Here is a 25394-nt window from a genome sequence, read left to right as displayed (position 1 = left end):
GAATGGACCTGATAAAAATCACCTAGCTCCAATCCCCATGCCATCAGGTTTCTCAGGGTCCCATCCAACCTGGCCTTCAACACCTCCAGGGGTAGAAGTTTGTTAGCTGTGAGCAGGTATAAGGCAAGCATCATTCCCCAAAGCCCACCTGTGCCAAGAGCACACTCCCTCAATCTGATCTAAGGGCCCAGGCATTTTTAGAAGAGACAGCACCTTTCAAAATGCAGTTTCCTGTGCTTAGAAGCAATTCAGACAGTAATCAAGAGCTGTTGGGCAAAGATGGAGGAACATAAGCAAACAGGAGCTTTTCATTCCCCACTAACTATAAACCAGGTCATTCCTGGCTGCAGCAGTGTTTGGCCACAAGCTCAGGCACAAGAGAGGCTGATCTCAGAATGCCTGTTCCTGGGTTTTTGGAAATATGGAAGTAATTGATTTTTCTAAACAATTCTGGACAGCTGAATGCTTTAAATAGCAGCACAGATTTAAGTGCTTTCCCTTCCCTTTTCTTCTCCATTAATGCAGCTATTGCAGCTGCACAGGGGGAGCCAGGCAGGGCTGTGGGGGCAGGAGAAGAACTGTGGAGCAGGAGGAACTGCTGCAGCCCAAACCAAAGGGCAACTGCAGGGGTTTCCATCAGTTGAAGGGATGCAACCACAAGCTGGGAGGATACAGCTGCAACAGATTTAAAAAAATTTTTTGCTCCGAGTTGATATAGGAAGATGGGTATTGGCTCTACTGGGCAAAACCACAACCATTCTGTTCTGATGGTTGGAACAGTGGCACTGACTGCTGTTGGCAACATGGATTTAGTGCTGCCCTGGTTTTCTGCCCTTCTTCTTCTGCAGGATTTAATGTTGCTTCCCTCAATTCTCCAGAGGAGCAAAAGTCTGGTAGAGCAATTAGCCCAGAAAATGAATCATATTCCTGGAGCCTGCATCAAACTGTACAAAGTTTACAAGCATCTTCCCAACTGGTTTGGAAGTTACTTAACACCCGAGATGAGGACAAGAGTGTTTTCCTTCCCCAGCCCTGCCACAGCATTGCCTTGGACATGTCACTTGGCTCCTACCTGAATTTTCCACTGGGATCACTCTGGCCAGAGATCTGCACCAAAACCTGTGCTTGATGGATGAGATATTTAACCCCCAGTCCAAGAACCAAATTCAAGCAACAGCACAAACTTATTTTTTACTAATGAAAGCAAGGTTTTCTCAGAGGAGTGAGCTGTTTCTGTGGTCTAAGCCAGACCTAATGAGAGGCCAGCTACAGCTCAACAGAAGTTCATCATTGTTCTGCCAATACACTTTTCATGTTTCCTTGCTTCTGCTCAACTGCAGACGTGGCACACAAAACTGAAGCTGTGCCCTGGGATGGCTGTGGTTATGTTTCCAGTTCTTGTTCCTCAAAAAGGGGAAAAATTCCAGTTCCTGAACCAAGAATACCTGGATTCTTCTGCTGTCCCATCTGACTGACTTTAGGGATCTTTTACAAAGGAGGAGCTATTCAGGAAAATACAGAAGGTAGTCCCCAAACTAATCCTAGCTCAGCCCAGACTTGGCATCAAGTCTCACCAGCTCAGATGCCAAACCAGCTACTAAAAATACAAAGAAACCAGATTAACTTCAGAACAAAGTTAATGATTAAGGTCTTAAAGGCAAGAAGGCAATTTGTATGAATAAGATATATTTTCTAAAGTACGACTGAATTAATCTGTATACTAGATACAACGTAAAATAGGCAAAGAATTATTTTTTCCCTTTTCTCGCAGCTTCTCCTGGAGGCTGGCTCTGCTCTTTTGGAAGGGAACTGCTACCCTCTAGTGGGGCTGCCTGAGAGGAGCTTTTCTGAAAATTCTCCATGTCAAGGCAGGAATCTAAGGAGAGCTCCGACTTGAGAAGTCAGTTTTAGCGACACACTGTGCCTGGCTGATGCCCACTACAGCTCAAGGCAAATTCAACAACTCCATGTTCTGAACGGAGAGGCTAGGGAAAAACCCACAAAAGAACCCCAAACACATCAATTTACCACATGGATGTCCTGGGGTGTATTACACATCCAAAGAAATGTTCAGCTTTTCCTTACCACCCTGCTACAGTCCAGTGTCCCAGCGTTTAACTCGATTTAACTCACCCTCATGAGCTCCTTGGAGAAGGGATAACAGAAGGCAGCTGCTCGCATTTCAGCCCAAAATTATAGTTCCTGGGGACATTTTCTTGTCCCCATTCCCAGCTGGAAACACACCAACCCTCTTTGGGCAGAGCAGGTGACACCTACCATACTCCCCGAAGACAAGGTATGTGTATTTCTTGTGCTGCACAATCCAGGAGACAACTTTCACACCCAGCCAGATCAGCAGCATCCCCAGCGTGGCATCAAGGATGAAATTAATAAGGTAGCTAGGAGCAGAGGAAAATTCAGGCTTCAGTTGTGTTCTCAAGTCTCATTCAAAATCTTTAATTTCAATAGGGAAATCAATAAGAAAACCCCAAGATTTTAAATAACCCCACTTAACAATCTACACTCACTTTCTTTCTCTTTTATTGCATTTTCCTATAGCCTTAGCAGTGATTTCTTAGCTTAAAAGCTTGTTCAGGAGAGAAGGGACAGGCTCCACCAACTCTCTGGCACTGCTCATTTATTCATATAGCAATAAATGTTCCTCAAAACTTAGCCCCCCAAACCCCCATTTGCAGCATGTTTTTTTTTCTTATTAAAAAGAGTGAAACCCCAAGTTTCAGAGGAAACAGAACCAAATTGTTCTAGAATTTCACACGAGAAAATGGCAGCTTTTTGGACACCACAGCTGCCCTACAAACTGAGCTGCAGAAGAGGCAGAAAGTCCATTTTTCTGAGCAGGTGCAAGAGGCTCCCAAAAACAGAAACACAGACTGAGAGGCAGGGCTTGGGAGAGGTGCTGTGCCCTTGCTCAGCAGAAGGAACAAAGAGGTCTCCAAAAACCTTTATGCAGTTTTTCATTACAGCAATATCTTCTGTCAGATTTCCACAGCATGAAGAAAATGCCAAGCACAGAGCTACAGCAGTGAACATTTCCTTTTCCAGAGCTCAATACTGCCTCTGAACCAAGAAACTGAAAACAACAATCTGCTTTTGATATCCACTCTGAAAGCCTAACATTAAGTTTTTCTACATCCAAAAGCTCCGAGTGGCTTTTTACAGCTTCCAGCTGCTGAAATCAGAGCATTCCATACCAACATGAGGCTCTGGTGGTTTGCACTGGGCAGGACACACAGTATGAGCCTCAAAGCCCAGGGACAGGGCTGGAGGGTTTTAAGCTGCCTGGTTTCAGGATGACAAGCCAGGCAGCACAGGGAAACATAAAACACACATCAAAAATAAACAACACACCCAAAGGGCAGAGCATAAGCATGAAAGGGTTTATTTTAAAAGACTGTCTGTTTGTAAAAACAACAATACATCACTTTGGAGGTTATGTGCAGCCCCAGCCAAACTTGTGTCTGCTTAAAGAAACATATCAAGGTGCTGCACTTTAATATATAAAAAGGACACAGGGCAGGAGGTTTTAAGGAGCATTTTGAAGCCTAGAGGAGTTTCTTAAAATGAGATGAGGATAACTCTGAAATGAGATTTTTATCTGCAAAGTGGCTGAAAGTGGCACTTCTACCTTAAGTCTGAAGTTTGGTTTAGAAATCCCCCAAACAGAACCAGCAAAGAAAACAACAGAGACCACAAAAACAAGCTCAGCAGGATTTTTCCCCATGAAGTGCTTCAAATGGATCCATTTCCACTGTTTATGACCCTTCCCAACACGATTCTCCCTTCCACAATTAATGATTTCAAGAGCTTTGTGTACTTACAGAGAGCAAGGGTCCTCCTCAGTGAGATCAGACAGAAAAACATTGGCAAAGTGGATGAAGAGGGCACCTATTGCTTGCTTGGAGGTATCATAAAACCTGAAATAATAATAAAAAAAACCCCAAGATTTTCTGGAGGAGCTATGCAGGCAGTTTTATTTCTAGGGAGCACCAGCTGCTTTATGGAGGTTTCCTTGGGAAGCAGCAGCACAACATTTCATTTAACAACTAAATGTCATACAGGATACACAGGGGGCCTAGAAGATTGTTAGTAAAAGAGAAAATAGTATCATATACACAGTCTTTTCAAGTTTCAAATGAAAAATCTCACCATATCCTCCAGGGACGCCTCTCTGCCTTTGGTTCCTTAAATCGTTTTACTGCAAAGAGAATTACAGGGGTTACATTACATGTGCAGCCTGCATGCATCTTCACTGCAAAAGCAGTTAAAAAAAAAACAACTCTGCAGGACCCTCAGCATTTGCCAGCCTAAAGCTGAGCAAAGCCAGAGGACTTCCCCAGGGTGGTGGTGGCATCACTGTCCCTGGAAATGCTCAAAAGACATTTACATGGTGCTGAGGGACATGGGTTAGGGGTGGGCTTGGTAGTGCTGGGTTAATGGTTGGACTTGATCCTGGAGGGCTTTTCCAGCCTTAATGATTCCATGATTCTGTTCTCTGACCTGGATGCAAACCAACCAGAGGCAATGGCTGCACCCAGAGCTCAGCAGGATGGACAGCAGAGGTGTTTGGTGCTCCTGGAGTCCCTCATGAACAGCATTCCCACACCATGGGAAGAGACCTGAGGAGAGCCAGGGAGAGTTCATCATCCACCAGCCCTAAAAGTCCTTCCAGGCAACATGAAATTATGGTAGTGACAGGGAAGGAACTCTTCCTTCTTTGAAAACACCAGGCCAGGTTACTGCTTTGTTCTCCTCAGCTGTATTCTACCACTCAGGTTCCCCACAAAGGACAGCCTGGGGTCATTCCCCAGGAAATGCCTTCCTGATACAACAGGGAAGGATGCAGGGACTTCCCTGACAGGAGCCTTGGTGTTTCAGAAGTGCAGTTTTGTACTGGTTTTAGTTGCAAGGTGATAGGACAATGAGGAACTCTTTTAAACTAAAAGAAGAGATATTTAGATTAGATATTGGGGAGAAATTCTTCCCTGGGAGGGTGGTGAGGCCCTCGAACAGGTTGTCCAGAGAAGCTGTGGCTGCCCCTGGATCCCTGGAAGTGTCCAAGGCCAGGTTGGACAGGGATTGGAGCAACCTGGGATAGTGGAAGGTGTCCCTGCCCATGGCTGGGGTGGAACAAGACGGTCATTAAGGTCCTTTCCAATCCAAACTATTCTCTAACCCTGTGATCTCCCCAATCCCAAGACCTCAGTCAGGCACTCTCAAATCCACCAAAAAGCAGCACTCCCCTGACCTGATCCATTATTGCCATGAATGAGTTGCAAAGCATCAGTCAACTTACACCACCTATCACTGCAGCATTTCCGTCCTACCCTGATCCAGAAAAAGCTTAGATTCCCTCATCCAGCTGAATCCCACCATGAGATACCCCTGCAGCAATGACTTCCATCAGCACAGACAAGCTCAACCATCACTGATGCCTTTCAAAGGTCCATTTGCAGTTCACCTACCCACAAGCATCACACCAACCAAGTGGCCAGAAGTGTTTAAACCAAGCCTCAGCTCCTGGGGCAAAGAGCACAGTGCTGCAGAGAAGCTGTTGGAGAGGTCTTCAGGCCACCAGGTCAGCCAGCTGACCACCAGCCCAACCACAGGGGCACCAGGGATGATTTTCATTATTTCCTTAATGAGAAGTGACATGTTATGTATCCACAGCCACTCAGGCTGGAAATACAGTAATTCAGTGTGATAAGATGACAAGTAAGAGGTAAGAAGTTAATGGTGTGGTGCCTTGTTGAACACAGCTTGTCATGCCTCATTAGATTTAAGAGAGTTATCTGAGACTGTGTAATTATCAGGGACAGTAAAACTGTTGTATTAAAGATAAAAGCTAGTATTATAGAGAAATAATTAACTGCTTAATAGGGCATTTACTGAGCAGAGCTGCAGCAGGCTGTCTCCAAATTAAACCAGAAATCCAGCCAAGATTACCAGAGCTTAAACAGGGAGCAGAGTTGTTTGGTAGCTGTGCCCCGGGGTTAGGGGGATGTTAAATCCACACAGGAGCAGCAGCACATCTTTGAAAACTCAAGGAGATGATGGAGCCCTCTAAGAACAGCACTTTTGTGCTCAGTGAGCACAGCAGGGCTCTGGAGACTGAGCAGCAACTGCAAAGCTTCCCTCTCCTCTTCCAAGCCCTACAGAGAGCCAAGCCATGGCATGCACAGGCATGAGGCTGGAGAAAGGCTGAAATTTCCTTTGCTCTTCTCAAAATGTGTTTCCACTCACTGCAGTCACCTCAGTTTTCTACCAGCTGTAGGTGTGGGTTTGCTGCCCTGGTTCAGACAGGTCAGTCCATCTTTAACACTACTTTAAAGAAAGTTGTGTGTGCATCAAGCAAACAAAACGTGATATTGAAGTTCAAGCATTTGCAACTAAATTAAACTTTTTAAAAACACCCGACACCAATTAAAAATTTAGATTACTGCACAGAGTTGCACAAGATAGCAGAGAACCCCCATTCAATTAGACTGAAAATTAGACTGGCATGTACCTGGTCTACACCACAACAGACAGATTCTGGAATTTGTCTTCCCAACAGTTCTCCAACCATAGCATCAAAAATTTTAGCTGTGCTTCCCTTCTCAGCTTTGTCCATGTGCAAAGAGAGCTGGCTTGTGTAAGGAAGCAACATTATTGCACATCTTGGAAAGAAATCCTTCACTATGGTGGTGGCACAGACTGCCCAGAGAAGCTGTGGCTGCCCCTGGATCCCTGGCAGTGTCCAAGGCCAGGCTGGACAGGGCTTGGAGCAGCCTGGGATAGTGGAAGGTGTCCCTGCTCATGGCAGGGGGATGGAATAAGATGATCTTTAAGCTCCCTTCCAACCATTCTGTGATTCCAAGATTCTACAAGAGGCAGCAGAAGGGGTCCCAGGTCTATCCCATTAAACATGAGCAAAGCACCAGTGGGATGACAGCCTGCCTTGCTCAGGATCTGCCCTCATGAGTGACCACTCTGCCCCTGCTTGGCTCCAGCTGCTGCAGACAAAAAGCTGTGAAGCTGAACCAGAAGGGAAGGAAGATGAGTGACAATTTGAGAGATTCCCTGCCCAAAGGCTCAGAAAGGGTAGGGCAGGAAACAAAATACTTCCCAGCCCTTCCTCTTCAGTCAAGGACAATAAAGATCATAGATGCTTGAAATTCCCTCAGAACCACCAGGCTGGGGGGAAGCTGACATCTGAGTGAGAATCTGTGAAATGTTAAAAGAAAAAGGATTTGGAGTAGCCTTTCAATATAGATCTGGAAATAGTCAGAAAGCCAGAAGATAAAAGCTCAGTGACAGCTGTCCTCACTCTTTTTCCAGGGTAATATAGAGGTTAATATTCATTATGGTGCTCTCTTGATGCAGTAGAAAGGGGACAGACAGCTCTGCCTACCCTAGACACAGATAACTTCCCTGAAGTTACCTGAGCTTGCAGCAGTCAATGTCCCACAGTCTACTTTTGTTCTACAACAAATTCTGATTATAATAATCAATTAAGACAAGGAGGACAGCAACAACCCTATTGCCTTGAGCTGTTTCTCACCACATTCCCAGTGGAGCATTCTCCCTGCATCTCCCATCAACCCCACACTGCATTCAGGCAGATCTGCTGCAAATCTGTGCATCAGCACAGGTATAAAACCCCTCATTTAAGCAGAATTAGCTGCAGCATCAACCAGCTGGTGATAAGCAACACTGGCTACCCAGTCAGGTTTCTCCAAAGTTATAGAGGGAAATTTAATTCCCCTAGGAGGTGGTTAGAGATGCTTGGCTGACAGCCAGACCACCTCCTTGACAAATCTTACTGCAATCAACCACAGGATTCTGAAGCTGAGGTTTGGAAGGGAGCTGCTGACTCAACAAAGCTTTTGAGATTTGATTTACAGGGATGCAGTTCTGACCTCAAGCTGAGCTCAGCCACAGGGCCAGGGGATGGGCACTGAGAATGAACCTGATATGAGAAGCACTATTAGGTGCATGAATACACTTAAATTGTGAAAGGTCCACCAAAAATAAAGGCTGAAGTGCACAAAATTGGTGATACTGCTACCTGCTTTTAAGAGGGGATTAAATTCACTGCCATAAACCCCATATCCATGTCCCACTAGCAAAAGTCTCATGACTTTATTTCTGCTTGTGCCAAAGAGGACTCTGAGCTACTGCAGCAGGCAGGAAACAGAAGCTCTTCCCCTGCCCAGCCTCTGTGCTATTTCCAGAACTACAGTCTCCAATAACACATTTCAACCTATTTTGCAGGACACACCCTTTCCCAGGCTTTTTCCAAGCCCCAGGCAGGAAAGAAGCCAACATGCAGGATACAGAGCCAAAACCCTGGGGTCTGCACTATTCTTAGCCTGAGCTTGCAGCCACTCAGACAGCTCGACCCCAGACACAATGGGAGGAAGCAGCAGCCACTGTGTGCAGAGAGCAGCCAACATGCTGCTGGCTAGAAAAGTGTGAAATTTATATCCCCCATCAGTTCAGGGAGCAGCAAAAGTCCTGGTTTTCCTCCTCAAAACACCTGTCAGTGGTTTGATGACACAGTCTGCTGCTGATTTCCATCCTCTGGTCTGTACTAGGTGTATTTATTTATTCCCTCCCAATCAGCCTTGTACCAGATACAAGAATGCAAGCACAAGCAGGAAAACTGGCAGAGGAAGGAGCAGAAATTGAGGTTATGCTCGTGGATTCATGGAATGGTTTGACTGGAAGGGGCCTTAATGACATCCCATTCCAACTCCCTGCCATGGGCAGAACACCTCCCACCAAACCAGGATGTTCAGGAGTCTCAGCTGGACCATTCATCCTTCTGGAGACTCCAAATACCCCAATGAAGAGTACCCTGGCATGGTTCTCAGTTTTACACTCTACCCCCTGTGTCGTATTTCTATGCAGATTTGTTAAGCTCTCATTTTACCCAAATGCCAGGTGGTCACAAGCCAAAGCTGTGAGATAACAAGCATCAGTGGTGCTTTGCACATGGAGAGCAGAACACATTATTTGCTGACACAGTGGGTCCTGCAGGACACCTGGACTGAGGCTGGGCTCCAGCTCAAATGCAAACTGCCCTGGATGAGGCAGGAATGACTCCCTCCATATATAAAGCATGCAAGCAAGTCCCTTAAAAAATGGAGTTTAGGCATGAAAAGATAAAAATTAGACCATAAACCCCAAGATCATTAAGAGAACAACACCTGAAGAAAGTGATGCAATTGCACAAGTAGTTATCATAGAATCACAGATGGTTTGGGTTGGAAGAGACCTTAACAATCATCTACTTTCTATTCCCTTTTAGCATTAAAGACAGCTTTTTATCCAACCCCAACTTTTATCATTAAAGTCTATCTGCCATGCAGTTTTCTTACAAATGCTGTTAAAAAAAAACAACAGCTGGAAATTTAACAGACTCCTTAAAGCTTTACACGCTCCACCTCATAATTATAAAAGACTAATTTCCCTGTAAAGTTTCTTCTCGCGTTAAGTCACCCATAACATCAACTGCTCACCACATGCTGCAGAACCAACTCAGCAAGTCCAAGGTGCTCAGAGCTGCCTGTGGATCACAGGTAACTCCTCAAGCAGCTCTACTCTGCCAGCTCATTTCTCATCTTCCCCAATCCCTTTGTTCCTCCAGAAACCAGGAGCCTCCCAGTCCCTGCTCAGCTTCCACCATTCTGGCTGCTTAAGGGGTGATGGCTGAGGAGAGGTCAGAGCAACCAACAGCTGCAATTCAAAAGCTTTGTGGAAAGCTGTGTGCAGCTTAATGAAGCACACTGAGTGCTGCACAGACCTTCCAGCCCACAAAGTGCAACACGTGTTCTCAGGCTCATCCAGTTTTCAGACGTACTGAAGCAGAAGAGAAACGTGCTGAGAGTCCTGCCATGTGCAGCTCGTTGCTTAACCCACAAACCTACATGTAAATCAGCAAGGCCTCGTGCTTCACACTGCCAGAGACACTTAACCTCCACGGCTTTGTTTTTCTCTAGAGGGAAAAGGACTTACAGGGGTGAAGTTGGAATTTAAATGTTCTCATGTGTGAACAATCAAAATCACTCTCACTTATGCACTCGTGTGAGAGCAAGCAAAGGCAGCAGAGCCTGTCTTGGGCATGGTAAACCTGCAGTGCTCTTCTGTCCTAGGCAGATTAATTTCACAACAGAATGGAAGTCTGGACAGGTTAAGCGCTCTACCACTTATTTCTTCTTTTTTTCTGACATGGACTCACATTTCCACCCACCCTAATGAGATATTTTCAGTGTAAAATCAAAACACAAAACAGAAAGCAGTCGGGATACTTTTGAAGTACAGAAACAGCACTTACTTAACTTCAAACTACATGCAGCAAGCAGCCTGAACTGAGCACTGGGGCAGGATCACAGGATGGTTTGGGATGGAATGATCCTTTGAAGGTCATCTCATTCTAACCCCCTGCCATGGGCAGGGATATCTTTCACTAGACCAGGTTGATCAGAGCCCCATCCAAACTGACCTTGAATGTTTCTAGGATAGAGCATCCACCATCTCACTGGGCAACCTGATTCAGTGTTTCAGCACCCTCACTGTAACAAATTTCTTCTTGTATTTAGTCTAAATTTACCCTCTTTCAGTTTAAAATCATCAGGCTTTTTCTTATCACTACTGGGCCTACTAAAAAGTCACAAAAGGTGGATTAAGTTTGATTTATCCAGTGAAGATGAATACAGCAGCTTCCACTAGTCCCTCTCAAAGCTCAGACACTTCTACACATGAGGATGTTCTCTCCCATTTTACCATCCAGGAGAAAAACAACATTGAAAGGCCAGCTGGAAAATCCACAGGGATCAGGAAAACACAGACCACAGATCAAGAGGATACTTCTGATGTTCTTTAACAACTGCTTTCTACCACAGAGACACCATTTCTTTTACAGGCAGTCTGGCAAACTCCTTTTCTGTGGTTCTGCCTCAGGACAAGCTACTCAGACCAGTTAATAAAACACCACCCCAGGTGCTAACAGAGCATCTCCACCACCACCTCCTGTCTGGGGGTTCAGCACTAGGATCCCCGCTGCAAACAGCTCTGCCTTCTTACGGCTAAGCCCAAGGCAAGATGTGCTGGATGTGTCCAGCAGTGATGAGCAAGAGCAGAGAGAGGGACATTGCTGTCACATGAGGCAGCGTGAAGATATTTTCAAAAGTCAAGGTGAAAACCAGGTTTCTCAGTGGGTTGTGGAGCTCAGACCAGTCCAGTTCTCCTGCCTGGCAGTATAAGCCTTCTCCAAAATCTGTTTCCATATCAACATCACAAGTGCTACTACACCTCATTCAGCAGCTCAGAGGGCTGCCAAGACAGTTTCAGGAAAAGAAGAAGCTGGAAGAGAAATAAATGTTCATGCATGTCCTCAATGCTGCTCAGGGTAGAGAAGAAAATGAGTATACCAGCTCCAGGGAAAGCTTTTTCCATTCACAATGGAGACAAAAATTCTCCAACTCCCAAAATCTGTTTCTCTCACACTCCAGTTAATTCACAAAGAAGGCTATGGATACAATTTGTATAGAAGATCTTCCCTCTTTTCAAAGAGTTTTGCTGTCCCTGGTGCAAACCTGGGCAACTTTTGCTAGTCTAGAACCCCCTCCTCAAAAAAAAAAAAAAAAAAAAATTATTTTCAGTGAATAGCAGCAACTGCAAGGACTCAGCCCTCAAAATCACACCCAGCCTCTGCAGCTGAGGTAACTGCAACGAGCTGAGTGATGCTCAAGGCAAAGCATTACAAACTGCTTCAGATGGGATTGCACAATTATCCCACTCCTCAGTGTCATGACCTCCCCAAGGGGACGTTCTTGCACAGGAATCCAGATTGCCACACACACACAGCTGCTGGGCTCCTCTGCCTGCTTTCAAGTGTTTGTGTTTCAGTTCTAGGACTGTCCTTACGGTCAAAGTGCCTCCAGAGCCACCCCAAGCAGGTGGAAAGGATAACACCTCTTTGCCATTCGATTCCCAAATGAGACAGAGCTGCAACTAGAGCAAGCCCTGGACCATAGTGGGGTTAGGCTTGACTACAGCCTTCAAGACCTTTTTGCTGGAAAAGCAAGAGAGTGTTTGTAGGCTGAAATGAACTCTGTCATCACTGCTCCTCATGGGAGTTGACAGAATAATAAAACCCCACTAAACAGCTGTCCTGACTCCCTGCCAAGGCTGGGCATCATTTACTTCTGGGTCTTGTTTGCGTCACACAAAGAACCTATTTCACAAACTCCACTGCAATGGGGAGCAGCCAACCCACTCCATCATTCAAGACTAATTTCCTCCTCCATTACATTTTCCTACCAGGTTGGCAGCCGTGGATTTTTCCAAAGCCCCAAGAAACACAAATTCAATGACACAAGTTATTCTGATAAAAACAAATTTATCCTTCCTGCAATGGCCATGCTTGGGAACCACATTCTGGAGGGATGCTCTGAGCACATCCCATGCACACACACATGCAAAACTTTGCAGAATGACACATTATTCTTAGTCTGAGCTCCTCGAGATGTTTTCAAGAGCTCTGAACAGTATCTGCACAATTTGGAAATCTTATCCATCCAAATCCAGGTGTTCCTACAGCTGAGCTGGTATTTTAAAGTAGAAAGAATGGAAAAGTCATTGGCTTGGGTTGAGACAGGAATTTCATAACACAGTTTTGGTTTGGAAGGGACTTTAAAGATCATCCAGTTCCAATCCCACTGCCATGGGCAGGGACACCTTCTTGTTATAAATGAAGTCATGGAGCTGGCTTTCATAAAGGTTTATGAGGTTTTTGTTATGGTTATTTGTTAATGGTTGTGTATATGTTATGACTACCTCTATAGATTTGTTTGGGCTAACTGAGAAATGTCATGGCTACCTCTATAGGTTTGTTATGTCTACTTGTTAATTTGTTATGGCTAATTGTTAAATGTTATGGTTAAGAAAGGGGAGAGCTGGGCAAGCAGCTAACCTATCAGAAGACCCTAGAAAGGATGAGCCAATGAGGACATAAGACAAAGAGCCCATGGGAACACCTGAAGGAGGAGGGCTTAGTGGGTTATAAAAACTGTATCCCCTAGCCAAAAGGTGTGCCTCTGGCTACCCTCCATTGGTGGCTAAGCACTCAGTGCTGTACCCTCTACTTTGTGAGGCGAATTTTTTTTGTTTTGCCCCCATTGTCTTTTTGTTAATAAATGTTTAAAATTTTACAACAGTGAACTTCATTTCTCACAGAAGGGACTTCAAAGACCATCCACTTCCAACCCCACTGCCATGGGCAGGGACACTTTCTACAAACCCAAGTTGCTCAGAGCTCCATCCAACTTGGCCCTGAGCATTTCCAGGGATGGGGCACTCACAGCTTCTCTGGGCAACCTGTGCCAGGGCATCACCACTCTCATGGACCTCCTCTCCACTCATTAATCCATGTTCTGCAACACCCCAGCAAAGCAGAAATCACAATAATTAAACCAACAGAAGCACACACCAAGAATGTCACAGTACTGAAGGAAGAAATATCAAAGGGCTGACTCCAACAACAGCAACATCCTAAATTCTGCATGATGTAGTCACCCAGCTGGGACTGCCTGATTGATGCTGGGCTGGATGCACTGAAGATGCAATCAAAGTTCCCAGGAAGTTTTTTTCCTGAGCTTCAGAGGCTTCCATACCTCCCAGACACTGGAGCCTTCTCCTCCCCAGAAGGCTGCCAGCTGAAGGGGCCACAGAAACAGCCCAGAAGCTGCAAGTTGCTGCCCAACATCAAACTGTTGGTGAGCCCAGCACAAGCACTGTGGGTTAGGAGTCAGAACACAAACAGCCCCTCCAGCAGATCCAAAAAGCCTCCAGCTGGAAGTGTGTGACTAGGGCACAGATAAGGACCAGCTGGGGTGGATTAGGGACCACCAGCCCAGCTGCAGCCAGAGGAGGGGCTGTGGTTGGGGTCCCAGGGCTGTAAACACATCTGCCCTCAAGGTCCCACCCGGCAGTTCCTCCACAGCTGGGACACAACAAAACCGCACAGATCAGCTTTCGGTTTCTGTTCATTAACCAAGAGGTTGTTAATGTTCGTGGAAATATTAGCCCTTGCAGCACGGGGAGGACAGCAGTTAGCCCAGGGCTGATGATTTTCTAGCTGGGGTTTTTTCTGGGGTTATGCAGCCTCATCCACAGAGGTATTCTGACATGATTTACCAAAATCTTTGATTTTATGGGACACCCCATGGAGTTTACGGGACAAGTAACCCACATGCACACCTCACTATGGGGGAAGAGGAACAGAAAAATAAATTATTCTAGTCTTTCCATAGTATTCGGTGAAACACAAGCAGCAACATGTTGCAACTGGGCTGCTCGAGCTGGAAGAAAGTCTCAGTTATCGCTGGAAGAACTTGTTGCAGTTTTCCCTGGCAGCCCGGCAGTAACCGCAGCGCCGGAGCCTTTAAAAGTGGTTTCCAGAAGAGAGAAGGGGGCAAGGGAACCTCAAAAATCTGCAGCTACTTAGCCAGAAAACTTGGAAGTTTCGGTTCACTGTCACCACAGGCTTTTAAACAAGGAAAACAGATCGAGTTCTGGCATGTTGATTCAACTTGTGTTAAACCACTTAACCCTGAAGAGCAGCAACGCACACGTCGCTCTGAGCAAAACACAGCTGCAGCACAAAACAGCAGTACATTTTCAGGGCTCTTTCAGCGCTAGTGTTCCCCACCTTTTCACAGGATCGCAGAATCACTGAGGTGGGAAAACACCTCTAATATCCAGTCAAATCACCAACCCAGCACTGCCAAGCCCACCGCTAAACCACATCGCTAAGTGCCACATCCACACGGCTTTTAAATCCCTCCAGGGACGGGGACTCCACCACTGCCTGTTCCAATGCCTTCCCCTTCCGGGGAGGAAGCTTTTCCTAAGATCCCCTCTAAATTTTCTCCAGTGCAACTTGATGCCGTTCCCTCTGGACCTGGAAATCACACCCCGGGTGATTTTTCTCACTCCTCAACAGATTTCCCCCACTACCACCCCTTTCCGGTGACGAGCAAAACACGTTCTCTCTGTAACCTCCTTCCCCAGCCCCTCAAGCCCTAAAACTTCGAAGCTGAAGCGAAAACTAAACAAAACAGCATCACAGCGCGATTAAATCACCCTCCCCACGCAGCGCCGTGCCGGACACCCGCCCCGTTTTTTGTCTGCTCCTCCCCGGCAACTCGCGGGGTCACACCGCTAGTTTTTACCCTTCATTAAAATTTTCTAAGTGACCGAGCAATGGCTCACACAAGCGCAGCCGATTTTGACAGATTACAGCCGCGCGGAGCTTCATTACCATCAGATTAGCGCTGGGAGTTTTTAAGAAGGAGCATCTGGCGCTGCAGCCGCCGGCTCGGGAGCATCCCCAGCCTGTCCCTCGCTCCGAAACGCGGCCGGGAGTTAGCGCAAAACTCGGTGATTGTGAAAGGGAAGGGGCAGCCACCCACGAGCCGAGGGGTAGGTGCCCTCGGGGTGCAGGGGTGCCCTGAGCCCCGCGGTACTCACGCATGAGGGTGCTGAAGGCGCAGAGAGCCAGCAGCGCCTGCAGCAGCACCCCGAAGCGCCCCAGCAGCGCTCCGCTGCCGCAGCCGTGCGCCGGGCGGGGAGAGGCCATGGAGCGATGGGGAGCGAGGCGATGGGACGGGATGGTGCGGATAACGCCAGGCGGAGAGGGGCTGGGATCGGGAATGAGAGCGGGACAGCCCCAGCGCTCGCAAAGGCGGCCCCGAGCCGCCCCCGCCCCCGGCCCGCCCCGCCGGCAGCAGCACCCGGGGCGGGGCGGGAGGGGAGGGACCGGGAACCGGGAGAGGGGATGGAGATGGGAGAGGGAAGGGGAAGTGGATGGGGACAGAGAAGGAGATGGGGATTGGAAGAAGTTGGAGATGAGGATACAAAGGGGGCAGGGATAGAGACAGGCAGGCATGGGGATGGAGATGGGAATGGAAATTGATTTGAGTTGGGGATGGGGATGAAGATGGGGACAGAGATGGAGGTGAGGTTGTGGAAGATGTTAGAGATGAGGATACACAGGGGACAGAGATAGAGACAGACAGGCATCGGGATGAGGGTGGAGACGGGGATGGGAATGGGGATGGGAATGGAAATGGAGTTGAGTTGGGGATGGGGATGAGGATAGGGACAGGGACAAGGATGGGGACAGAGACAGAGATGGGGATACAAAGGCGACAGAGGTAGAGATGGAGACAGACAGGTATGTGGATGGGGATGGGAATGGAAATGGGTTTGAATTGGAGATGGGGATAAGGATGGGACAGGCACAGAGAAGGGGATGTGGAAGGGGGTGGAGATGGGGATGCAATGGGGACAGACGTAGAGACAGAGATGAATGGGGATGGAGATGGAGTTGGGGATCAGTATGGTGATAGGGAAGGGGACAAGGATGTGAACAGAAATGGAGATGGGGATGCAATGGTGACAGGCAGACAGAGAGAGACAGGCATGGAGATGGGGATGGAAATGAAGATGTGGAAGGGGTGGGAAGTGAGGATGCGATGGGGGCAGAGATGGAGATGGAAACAGGGATGGGAATGAGGATGGGGATGATTATGTGGATGTAGATGAGGTTGGAGATGGAGTGGAGAAGGGGATGGGGGAGGAGATGAAAAGGGGGATTGGGATGGAGATGCAGGCAGAGCCAGGGATGGGGACAGGGTTATGGATGTGGATGAGGACAGAGATAGAGACAGAGGTGGGATGATGTGGAGATGAGGATGGGGGTGCTGGGTTCTGGGTTGGGGAAATCTTGATGAGGTTTGGAGTGCTGGGTTTGGGGACTCCTGGTGGGATATAGGTCCTGTTGGAGTTTGAGATGCTGGACTGAAGGAGTCCAAGAAGTGTTTCAGGTGCCAGGATGTGGAGGTCCCAGCAGGCTGTGGATTGCTCTGGCTGGAGAGGTCCTGGCAAAGTTTGGGATACTTGACTGGGGAGGGTTGGTAGGCATCCTGGTCAAGAAGGGGTGCCTGGTCAAGGTTGAGGGGTTCCTGTGGGGATGGGGGTGCTGGGTTGGGCAGCTCACAGTGGGCTTTGGGGTACCAGGCTGGAGAGCATCCCAGCAGGGTTTCGAGTGCTGAGTGGAGTCCTAGTGGGATTTAGGGTCTGCTGATGGGGTCAGGTTCTGAAACTGCAGCCTCAAATCTCCTTGTTTTGCTCCTCTGTGTAATCTTGCTGTCACCCCCCTCTACAGCCTCCTCTCCACAGGGCAGGTTTCATTTTCTCTCTCTTTTCAATACACTTGAGGCCATTTTTAGGGAGCACTGGGGTCACACACTGAAGTTTTCCTCCCTGATTTTGTAGGGAGGGAGCTTGTGTTTAGTTACAAAGCCAAAGAGCCTGCAAATCTCATCCTGTCATGTGACTCTGAGCAATGGCATGAAAAACAGCAGTAAATGTTATGAGACAAGAAAATCACGGGAGCTGGCCTGCTTCCCGAGTAGGTCCAGTTTACAACACAGGAGGGAATTGTGTTATTCCTGGGCTTGGGAATCCCCTGTCCTGGGGAGGTCATTAGTGCCAGGCAGTTTGGACTGGAGTTTTGTCCTTGCTTAACTCAGCCAGTGCCTCCCCTGACTGCACACCATTGAAATAAAGAAAATCGTCCCTCCTCTTTTTTTTTCCAAGGGTGAATTGAATTTTGCATTGATAGATGTTCACTTAGCTCACTGACTTTAATCATGGTTTAATCACGAGTTCAGCCAGGAAGGTGGAAGTTTCATCTCACTAACTCATTTTCAGCTGATTTTGTATGTGCAATTGTTAGTTTCATAAAAAGGTTCATTCCCCTGAGCTGGTAAATCTGATTGTGTTTCGCAGTCAGTTGCCTTTATATTAAATTCTAAATCAAATATTAAAGTTGATACTTTTATATGAGCCAGTTGAACACACTATGTGTGGAATCATCTATTAAGCAAGTACACATCTTAACACAGATTTCCTCAGGCTCTAACTTTTTGCATTTTCTCAGATTTCCTAGGCTCCTGCTGAAGAAACATTTTCAAGAATTGCTAGATGGCAATTTTTCCAGGTACAGCACAGCAATTGGTGAAAAAAAAAGACATTTAAACAAGATGGGTATTTCTTAAACAAAATTTCAGTTTCTGTGAATAACCTGCAAAGTATCTGTGATACATTGAGGTCTTACCCAAGGGAACAGTTTTTCAAAGACTCCCTCAGAGCCAGTACTGTCTCCTCCCTTTTTTTCAAGCCCAATTAATAGTGATTCCTCCCAGCTGCTTTATCAGCAGGACAGAGTCCTCTGAGGCCTTATTTCCAGGTGCTGATAGTTTTACAAGAGAGCAGAGTGGCTCCCATGTGTGAAAACACTCAGGCTAGAGAGGGCAATAAACAGAACTTGAATTCTCTCCTCCCTGCAGGAAGAGGGAGATATCCTTCAGCGGCTGTGGATGCTCCACACTCCTACGTGAAAACACAGCTTTGCTTTATCAAATGCATCATTTGCACTTCAAAATATTTGTGTTTTCTGGACCCAGGCTAAATGTCTTGCAGTTTTTTCTGTATCCCAGGTGGAGTCCAGGAGCTTTGGCTATTAAATTCTGCTCCATTATTTTGACAATTAAGATGCCTCACTCCTGGCTCCCTGCTTTTTTGGTTTTTCCCCTAAGGTTTTTCTCTCTCTGGGGAGACTTTAGAGCCCCTTTCAGTATCTAAAGGAGCTCCAAGAGAGCTGTAGAGGGACTTTGGAGAAAGGCATGGAGAGACAGCACAAGGAGCAATGGCCTTAATTTCACAGAGGGCAAGTTTAGATTGGATATTAGGAATAAATTCTTCCCTGTAAGGGTGGGGAGGCCCTGGCACAGGTTGCCCAGAGAAGCTGTAGCTGCCCCTGGATCCCTGGAAGTGTCCAAGGCTGGGCTGGACAGGGCTTGGAGCAACCTGGGATAGTGGAAGTTGTCCCTGCCCATGGCAGGGAGTGGAAAAAGATAATCTTCAAGGTCCTTTCCAACCCAAACCATTCTGTATTTCTATAATTTCAAAAACACCCAGTAAAAGTAAAAGCAAACCAAGTAAGCACTTATGCAAGAAGTAGAATTTAGTAAAGGAATCATTAAAGAGAAAAAAATACCTAAGAAATATGAATTAAAGTATTAGGCTATGTGTTTAAGCATGAAATCAGAAACACCAATGTGATTTCAAGTGATCAGGAATATAGACATCAACCCAGGCTATTTATGAAAGCACAAGGAAAATGAAGGATGGAGTAAATCCATGAATTCTCTATAAGAACAATATTCTAACCTGTGATATAATCTAGGATAGAATGGAAAACCAAATAATGGAAACCACAGAAAATACCTGCATTTTCCCATCCTTCCAGAAAGGTTTAGCAAGTGAAATTAACTTGAAACAACACGAGCAGTGATAATACAGGACAATAACAGGTTAAAAAATGAAAGGAGTCAAGGCTGATGGATTCAAGGGCCTGAAGAAACCCAAGAAAGAGTAGCTGTGAAGTGGGCAGAGTAAAGCCTGGCTCCTCAGGGGTTACCAACAGGAGAGGAGTAAATGCTGTACCTGCCTGTGAGGTGGGAATGAGGATGTAGGGAATCAGAGACCCACCAGCTTTATTCCAGTAGCCAGGAAGACACTGTTAAAAATGATCAAATAATCAATTTATAAGCACCTAGCGGAAAATAAGGTAATAAAAAACAGCCAATATGGATTTGAGAAGAATAAATCATGTCAAGGGAGTTTTATTTCCTGCTCTGAGAGGATGACTGCATGTATCTTGACTTGGGGAAGGTTTGTCTTGTTGCCCCAGTAAAAACCAAGGGGATACACAGCTCCTGTGAGCTCTGCAGGAGCACCACATCCCAAAAATCCCCCAGCTGCTCCAAAAGCTGTTTGCTGCTGCAGCAGGAGCACTGTGATGGCTCCAGCTGGGCATCTGGAGTTAGGGGAGGTAAATTAAACCCTTAGGAAAGGATCAAGAATGTCAAACTAGAAGAGTCTGCAGCTCTTCATGAGGTTAGGGTGAAAATTAGGAATTATTTTGTTAAACTGAAGGGATGATTCCAAAGTCAACAGAAGGGAATGCAGTGAGAGGTAGGAGAGGAAGAAGGCAGAAAGTGGCTGGAAAGAGTATCAGGAGATGTAAATGGCCTGCAGATGAAATGTGAGCTGGTGACAAAAAAGGTGTTGCAAACAAGCACATCCTGTTTTGGAGGTGATCTGGAGTGTTTTATAGAAATATTGTGTAGTTGCTGGGTTCAGCCCAGGTTTGCTGTCACATTAAGATGGACATTAAGATGGACTCCATGCTGGAGTCTGGAGAAAGCAAAGAAGAATGGCAAGAATTTGAAAAAAATAAGAAAAAGAAAGGAAATGGGATATTTTCTCCTTCAGAAAAAATCTGCAGGAATAATAGGTGTCATTGGAGGAACAGGCTTTGTGGCAAAACTGTTCCAGTATGGTTATAAAAAGTTATTGAAGTTATTGGAATTGTTCTGCCTTGAAAAGACAAATCAGATTTGTTTAAAAAAAAAAAGAAAAAAAATAGAGAGAGAGAAAGATAAAAAGAAAAAAAAAGTGTTTTGCAGCACTGGGAAAATTGTCCAGTCCATATCTAACACACCACACAGGAATCTGCTCAGTGTGCTGTTGCTGGGCCTGAGTTCAAAACAGACCTGGGAGGAGGATACCTTTTTCAAGGCTTTCTCACTTCAAGGGCACTTAGCTGTGAAAAGCTGCTGGCTTGGGATCCAGAAAGATACTTTTTTTTTCTAGGTCCACTGCTTTTTGTAACGTTGCCATGGCCTTGGATGCCCTTAGTGCAGTCCTGGTGCAGTATCAGGATGAGAAATCCAATCCCTGCTCTGCACAAGTTACTCTTGGGTGGGATCCACCTTCCCTGGCTTCAGATTTTCCTTTTTGAGAGATCTCCTGCCTCCTTTCACAGCCAGTGGAGAGGAATTTCCTCTTTCAGAACGTCTTCTTCTGACCCATCCTGCTCAGATGAATTCAGTCTGCTCCAGCTTCAGGCAGTTCAGTGGTGGCCCCATGTCAGAAAAGTCAGAAAAACATGAATGTCCCTTTTGTCTATAGCAACACAACATTGTTTTCTTCACCTCCCTTGCCCCCAAGACACTCAGTTGTTTTGTACCCCCAGCATGATGGTGGGGATGAGGAAAAGGTGGTGGCAGATCTGTGGATGGTTATTGTGGTGAATTGGAGGGGGACACACGAAGCTGCCCTTTCCAGGGTGATGCTCATGTAAATTATTCATCTGGTTGTATTCCTCTTGTGATGAAGAAATTACTTCTGAAAACAAGATCTCTTGAGAAAACTTCCTTTAGCTGATGCTTGGAATAGACTTTATTCATGCTGCCAGCAGCAATGATCCCTGCTGATTAAATAACAGCTAGACCCTGTTCTTGCTGAATTACCCATTTTACAAGGCCTGGCACATTTAACAATCAGTTCCAGGTTATATTCATAAGCAAGAGGCCAACACCAATTTTTGTATCAGCCAGGACTTTGTATTGCAGGATACTCTAAGGAGTAATTGTCAAGGTAATTCTTTTCTATTTTCTGTAAGTGCTTTAGCTGTGTTATTATGAGATGTTCATGTCTCACTCTGGATGAATGGGGATCATTTCCCACTTTGCAGGGCTGTGGCATTGCTGGCTGGCTGTGCTTGGCTTGGAGCTGAGGCTCCAACCCACATTCCTACAGAGATGATGGTGTTCCTGCACTTGGCAGGGGGGTTGGGACTGTATGATATTTAGGGTCACGTCAAACCCAAACCATTCTATGATTCTAAGATGGTCCTTAGATTTGTTTGGACATGGATAGAACTGCTCGAAAGGCTCAACATTTGCTTTTTTAATTAGTTTCTTTCTTGAAAATTAAACTTGTGTTCTTTTTATGTGAGAATGGCCATAAAAGTTCCTTCAGGCTTAAGACACATTTGGATTTATGGCCATTGAGATCTGGGCAAAATTCCCTGGATCTCAGCTGCAGTAGAGTGGAATTAGGCTGGCATCAGGACATCTTTTCCAGGACTAAGGCTAGTTAAGAGATGCAATAAGTTGTTGGGGTCAGTGGGAGAAATTCTGCCCTTGGAGGATTTTAAGGACATCCATCTTTTTAAAATCAGAGAATCATTTAGTTTGGAAAAGACCTCTAAGATCATAAAGTCCAACTATTTATTGAGTCCAACCAATAGTCCTTTCTCAGGGACAAGTGGGTAATTCCTGCTTGAGGTGGGAAAATTGAGGAGTTGATTTCCTAAGTTTTCCATGAACTGCATTTTCTGGGTGCAGCTTCCCTTTGCCAGGCTGTACCTCCAGCCTGACCTTGTGATGCAGTTATTTATTGGACAGACAGGAAGTGTCCTAATCCTATGCTTTTGGAGATCTTGCTCCTCTCAACACCCTTCCAGTTCAGGGAGATCAAACTCTTCTTCAGGATTAAAAAAAAAAAAAAAAAAAGGGGTAAAGAGAAAAAATCCGATCAAATATGGTTTTGTTCTTTACAGCTCTTCTTTCTCTCTGGCAGACCTGAGATTGCCTCAGGAAAAAGGAAGCTTTTTTCTCTGCACAGTTGTGGGTTTGGATGAATCCTTTCAGGTCTTTAGCTGGATGTTGGAATCTGACAGCCTGGGTAACTATTTATGCAAAAAAAAGATCAGTTAGGAAATGGAGACCTACCTTATTGGAGAGATGTTAAATATTCACAACATTCATGTAGCACGAACCAGAGAGAACCTTGATTATTTTCCCCCAAGTTCTATTTCTCATTGAGAGCCTTGAAATAAAATGCTAATTTCCCAGGACCTGGCAAATATTCTCTGCTCCCAAGCCTTTCTCCATTAGCACTTGAAAACCACAGGTTCCTTCACAAGCCATCCTTGATGTTTTATAAATGTTATAGCTGAGACATCGCTTCTACTCCCTTTAATGCATTTTTTACAGCTGCAGCAGGGATATTATTTCTATCCAGGCTGCAAAGAGTCATCCTGGAAGGGATCTGAGCTGCCTCTCCTGAGGTGTTTCCAAAACAGTACCTGCTACCTAACCTTAAGCTAATAACTTGCTCAAGGACTCCGTTTCACATTTACTGTGCAATCTCAGCTGCAGAACTTCAGGCCAGGAGTGTGATGGATCCTTACAGGTACAAAAAAAGCTTTCAGAAGAGGGCTTGACCTTGGCTAAATTTCACTGGGATGAATTTCCATGAGAGAAAACACCCAGATGTGGAGGGAAAGGGGTGTTAATAATGCTTGGGTTAGAAATGATGCAACAAGTATTGTGACAAACAAGCCTTCTTAAAATTCAGGGAGAAGATTGACTCCAGCCTAAAAACCTCAGTCAAGTCTGCCCTTGTGCTACACCTAGAGTGTTTCTTCCCAGGGATTGCTGAATAAACCCCACCAACTGTCTCGAAACTGTTGGTTTTTACTCACCTAGTTGGTCTCTGATGAGAAACATGTACAAAGCTGTACAGGAAGCCCATAATGATCATATTGGATATTGAATGGGAGGAGGAATTTAAGCAATGAGATTTGTGTTATTTCCTTAGCATCCTTAGGATCCAGGAAACCTGGAAGTTTGTGTGAGTCCCATCTCAGCTCATCATCCAACAGGCAAACATTGGGTGTGCCCTGCAGAATGCACTGAGAACTGCTCAGCTAAGCCAGCTCTTCCTGAAGACCTGCTGGGATCTTGAATTTGGATTTAATCCTTTCTTAGTGACTTCATCCAGTTAAGCAAGGAACAAAAGTCACAAATGAAGCACCAAGGGGGAAATTGCTCATTTCTCCTGTGATGGGCAACCTGAAATCTGGTGGTGTTTAGTAAAACACTTTGCTCTAAAATATGCATTTTATTAAAAATGATAACTCTGATGTGGTTATTTTTTTTCCATGATGATGTCCAATGGTTTTCCAAAGCAATGAACAGCAATGAGGTCACTTAGGCCAGCCCTGTGTTTTATGAACTCAAGGGGAATCTTTTCCCTGGCTCCAGCTGGCCTTAGATCAGATGTGTAAATCTCACCCTTAGATGAGATCTGATACAAAACCATCTCAGCTGAAAGGATCCATTTACCAGAGCTGTGTTTTCACATTTTAGTTCCCAAACACTGGACACGTGCCACAACATACAACTTCTTTTCAAGCAGAATTATTATAGCATAAATCTGTACACATGCTGAGCTCAGAGTCTCCTTCAGCAGTGGAAGGGAGGCTGTAACTGCAGGGAGTTAGGTCTGTTGCTTTTGAACACTCAAGGTCTCTGAGATGTAGCCCTGCAGCCAAAGCTTCCTCAAATCCATAAAATACTTATTTCAAACTCAACCTAAACACAATTTCTACTTTCTTCTACTGCATTTTTGCTGTTTTCAGCCTCTCCCTAACCAAGGGCTGCTGTTGTAACCTCTTAGCTTGATGCTGATGTAGGCCATATGCTCTTCTCCTCCCCATCTCTTCACTTCTGGATGTTACAACTGAAACACAAACCCCTGAATGCCCAGGGATTTCCAAAGGCTAGAAGACATCTGCTTGCCATCACAGATGTTTGCAAGTTAACACATGGATGAAATAATATTAGTCAGTGAGATTCAGAACTGATTGGAATTTCCACAATTAGGCATAAATGGTGCTTTGATGAGGAATTAAACAGGGATGAGAAAATTGAAAAATGGAAAACAGTAAGACAACAGTTGCCAAATGGATTTTCACCCTTCAGACTTGAATGAAGACACCCAAATCAGCTTGGTTACAAGGACCTGGGTTGCTGTCACCTCCTGAGGAAGATTGTAACAACTGGTCTAGTGGAAAATGTCCCTGCCCATGTCTTGGGGCTTGGAAATAGATGATCTTTAAGGCCCTTTCCAGCCCAAGCCATTCTGTGAGTCCAGGGAGGCACGTGAGAATTTGGAACTCATACCAAACCAAAGAGGTGAAGTGGAAAGTGGTGGCTTAGGGACATAATACATGAAAAGGGAGGTGTGCCAGCAGAGATGAGTCCCACGGGGAGAGCTGGGTTGTTGTCCCCTTTTCTGGGGGAGTCAGCACAGCCACATTCAAGAAAACTGCAGAGTGAGTTTGTGTCTCCAATAGAACTGTAATTCTCACTCTCCGTAAGTATCGTGCTGCTCAATTGCTGTGTCTACACTGATCTCCACAAGAAAACATCCCTTTTTTTTCAGCAGAATCCTATTGGCTGAGGCAAAAATAATTCCAGAAATCATTTATTTCTTCAGAAAGTGTGGGAGTACTCGTGCCTGCTGCTGTCAGTTCTCATCCATCCCTTTTATCAGGCACTATCAACACACTCTCTTCCAGCGAGGACTGCTCAACGGCACACAATAAAATTGATTCATTA

At 45.7% G+C, this 25394-nt stretch overlaps 1 protein-coding gene across 1 annotated transcript in view; it reads right to left on the bottom strand.

The window, feature by feature from the left end:
• LOC146443085 (store-operated calcium entry regulator STIMATE-like) overlaps positions 1 to 15788 on the bottom strand; it is a 29045-nt gene extending 13257 nt beyond the window's left edge. The window contains exons 1-4 of the mRNA XM_085082411.1: positions 15538 to 15788; positions 4168 to 4216; positions 3840 to 3935; positions 2278 to 2399 (exon numbers count right to left, since the gene is read on the bottom strand). Of these exons, the coding sequence (XP_084938537.1) occupies positions 2278 to 2399; positions 3840 to 3935; positions 4168 to 4216; positions 15538 to 15646 (376 nt within the window). The 5' untranslated portion in view covers positions 15647 to 15788. The remainder of the gene's footprint in view (positions 1 to 2277; positions 2400 to 3839; positions 3936 to 4167; positions 4217 to 15537) is intronic.
• Between the last annotated feature and the right edge of the window lie 9606 nt (positions 15789 to 25394).

This window comes from Lichenostomus cassidix, chromosome 1Aa (assembly GCF_008360975.1).
Source record: "Lichenostomus cassidix isolate B80296 chromosome 1Aa, HeHo_3.0, whole genome shotgun sequence".
In the NCBI taxonomy this organism is placed as follows: Eukaryota; Metazoa; Chordata; class Aves; order Passeriformes; family Meliphagidae; genus Lichenostomus; species Lichenostomus cassidix.
This window is presented reverse-complemented; position numbering and strand designations above follow the sequence as displayed.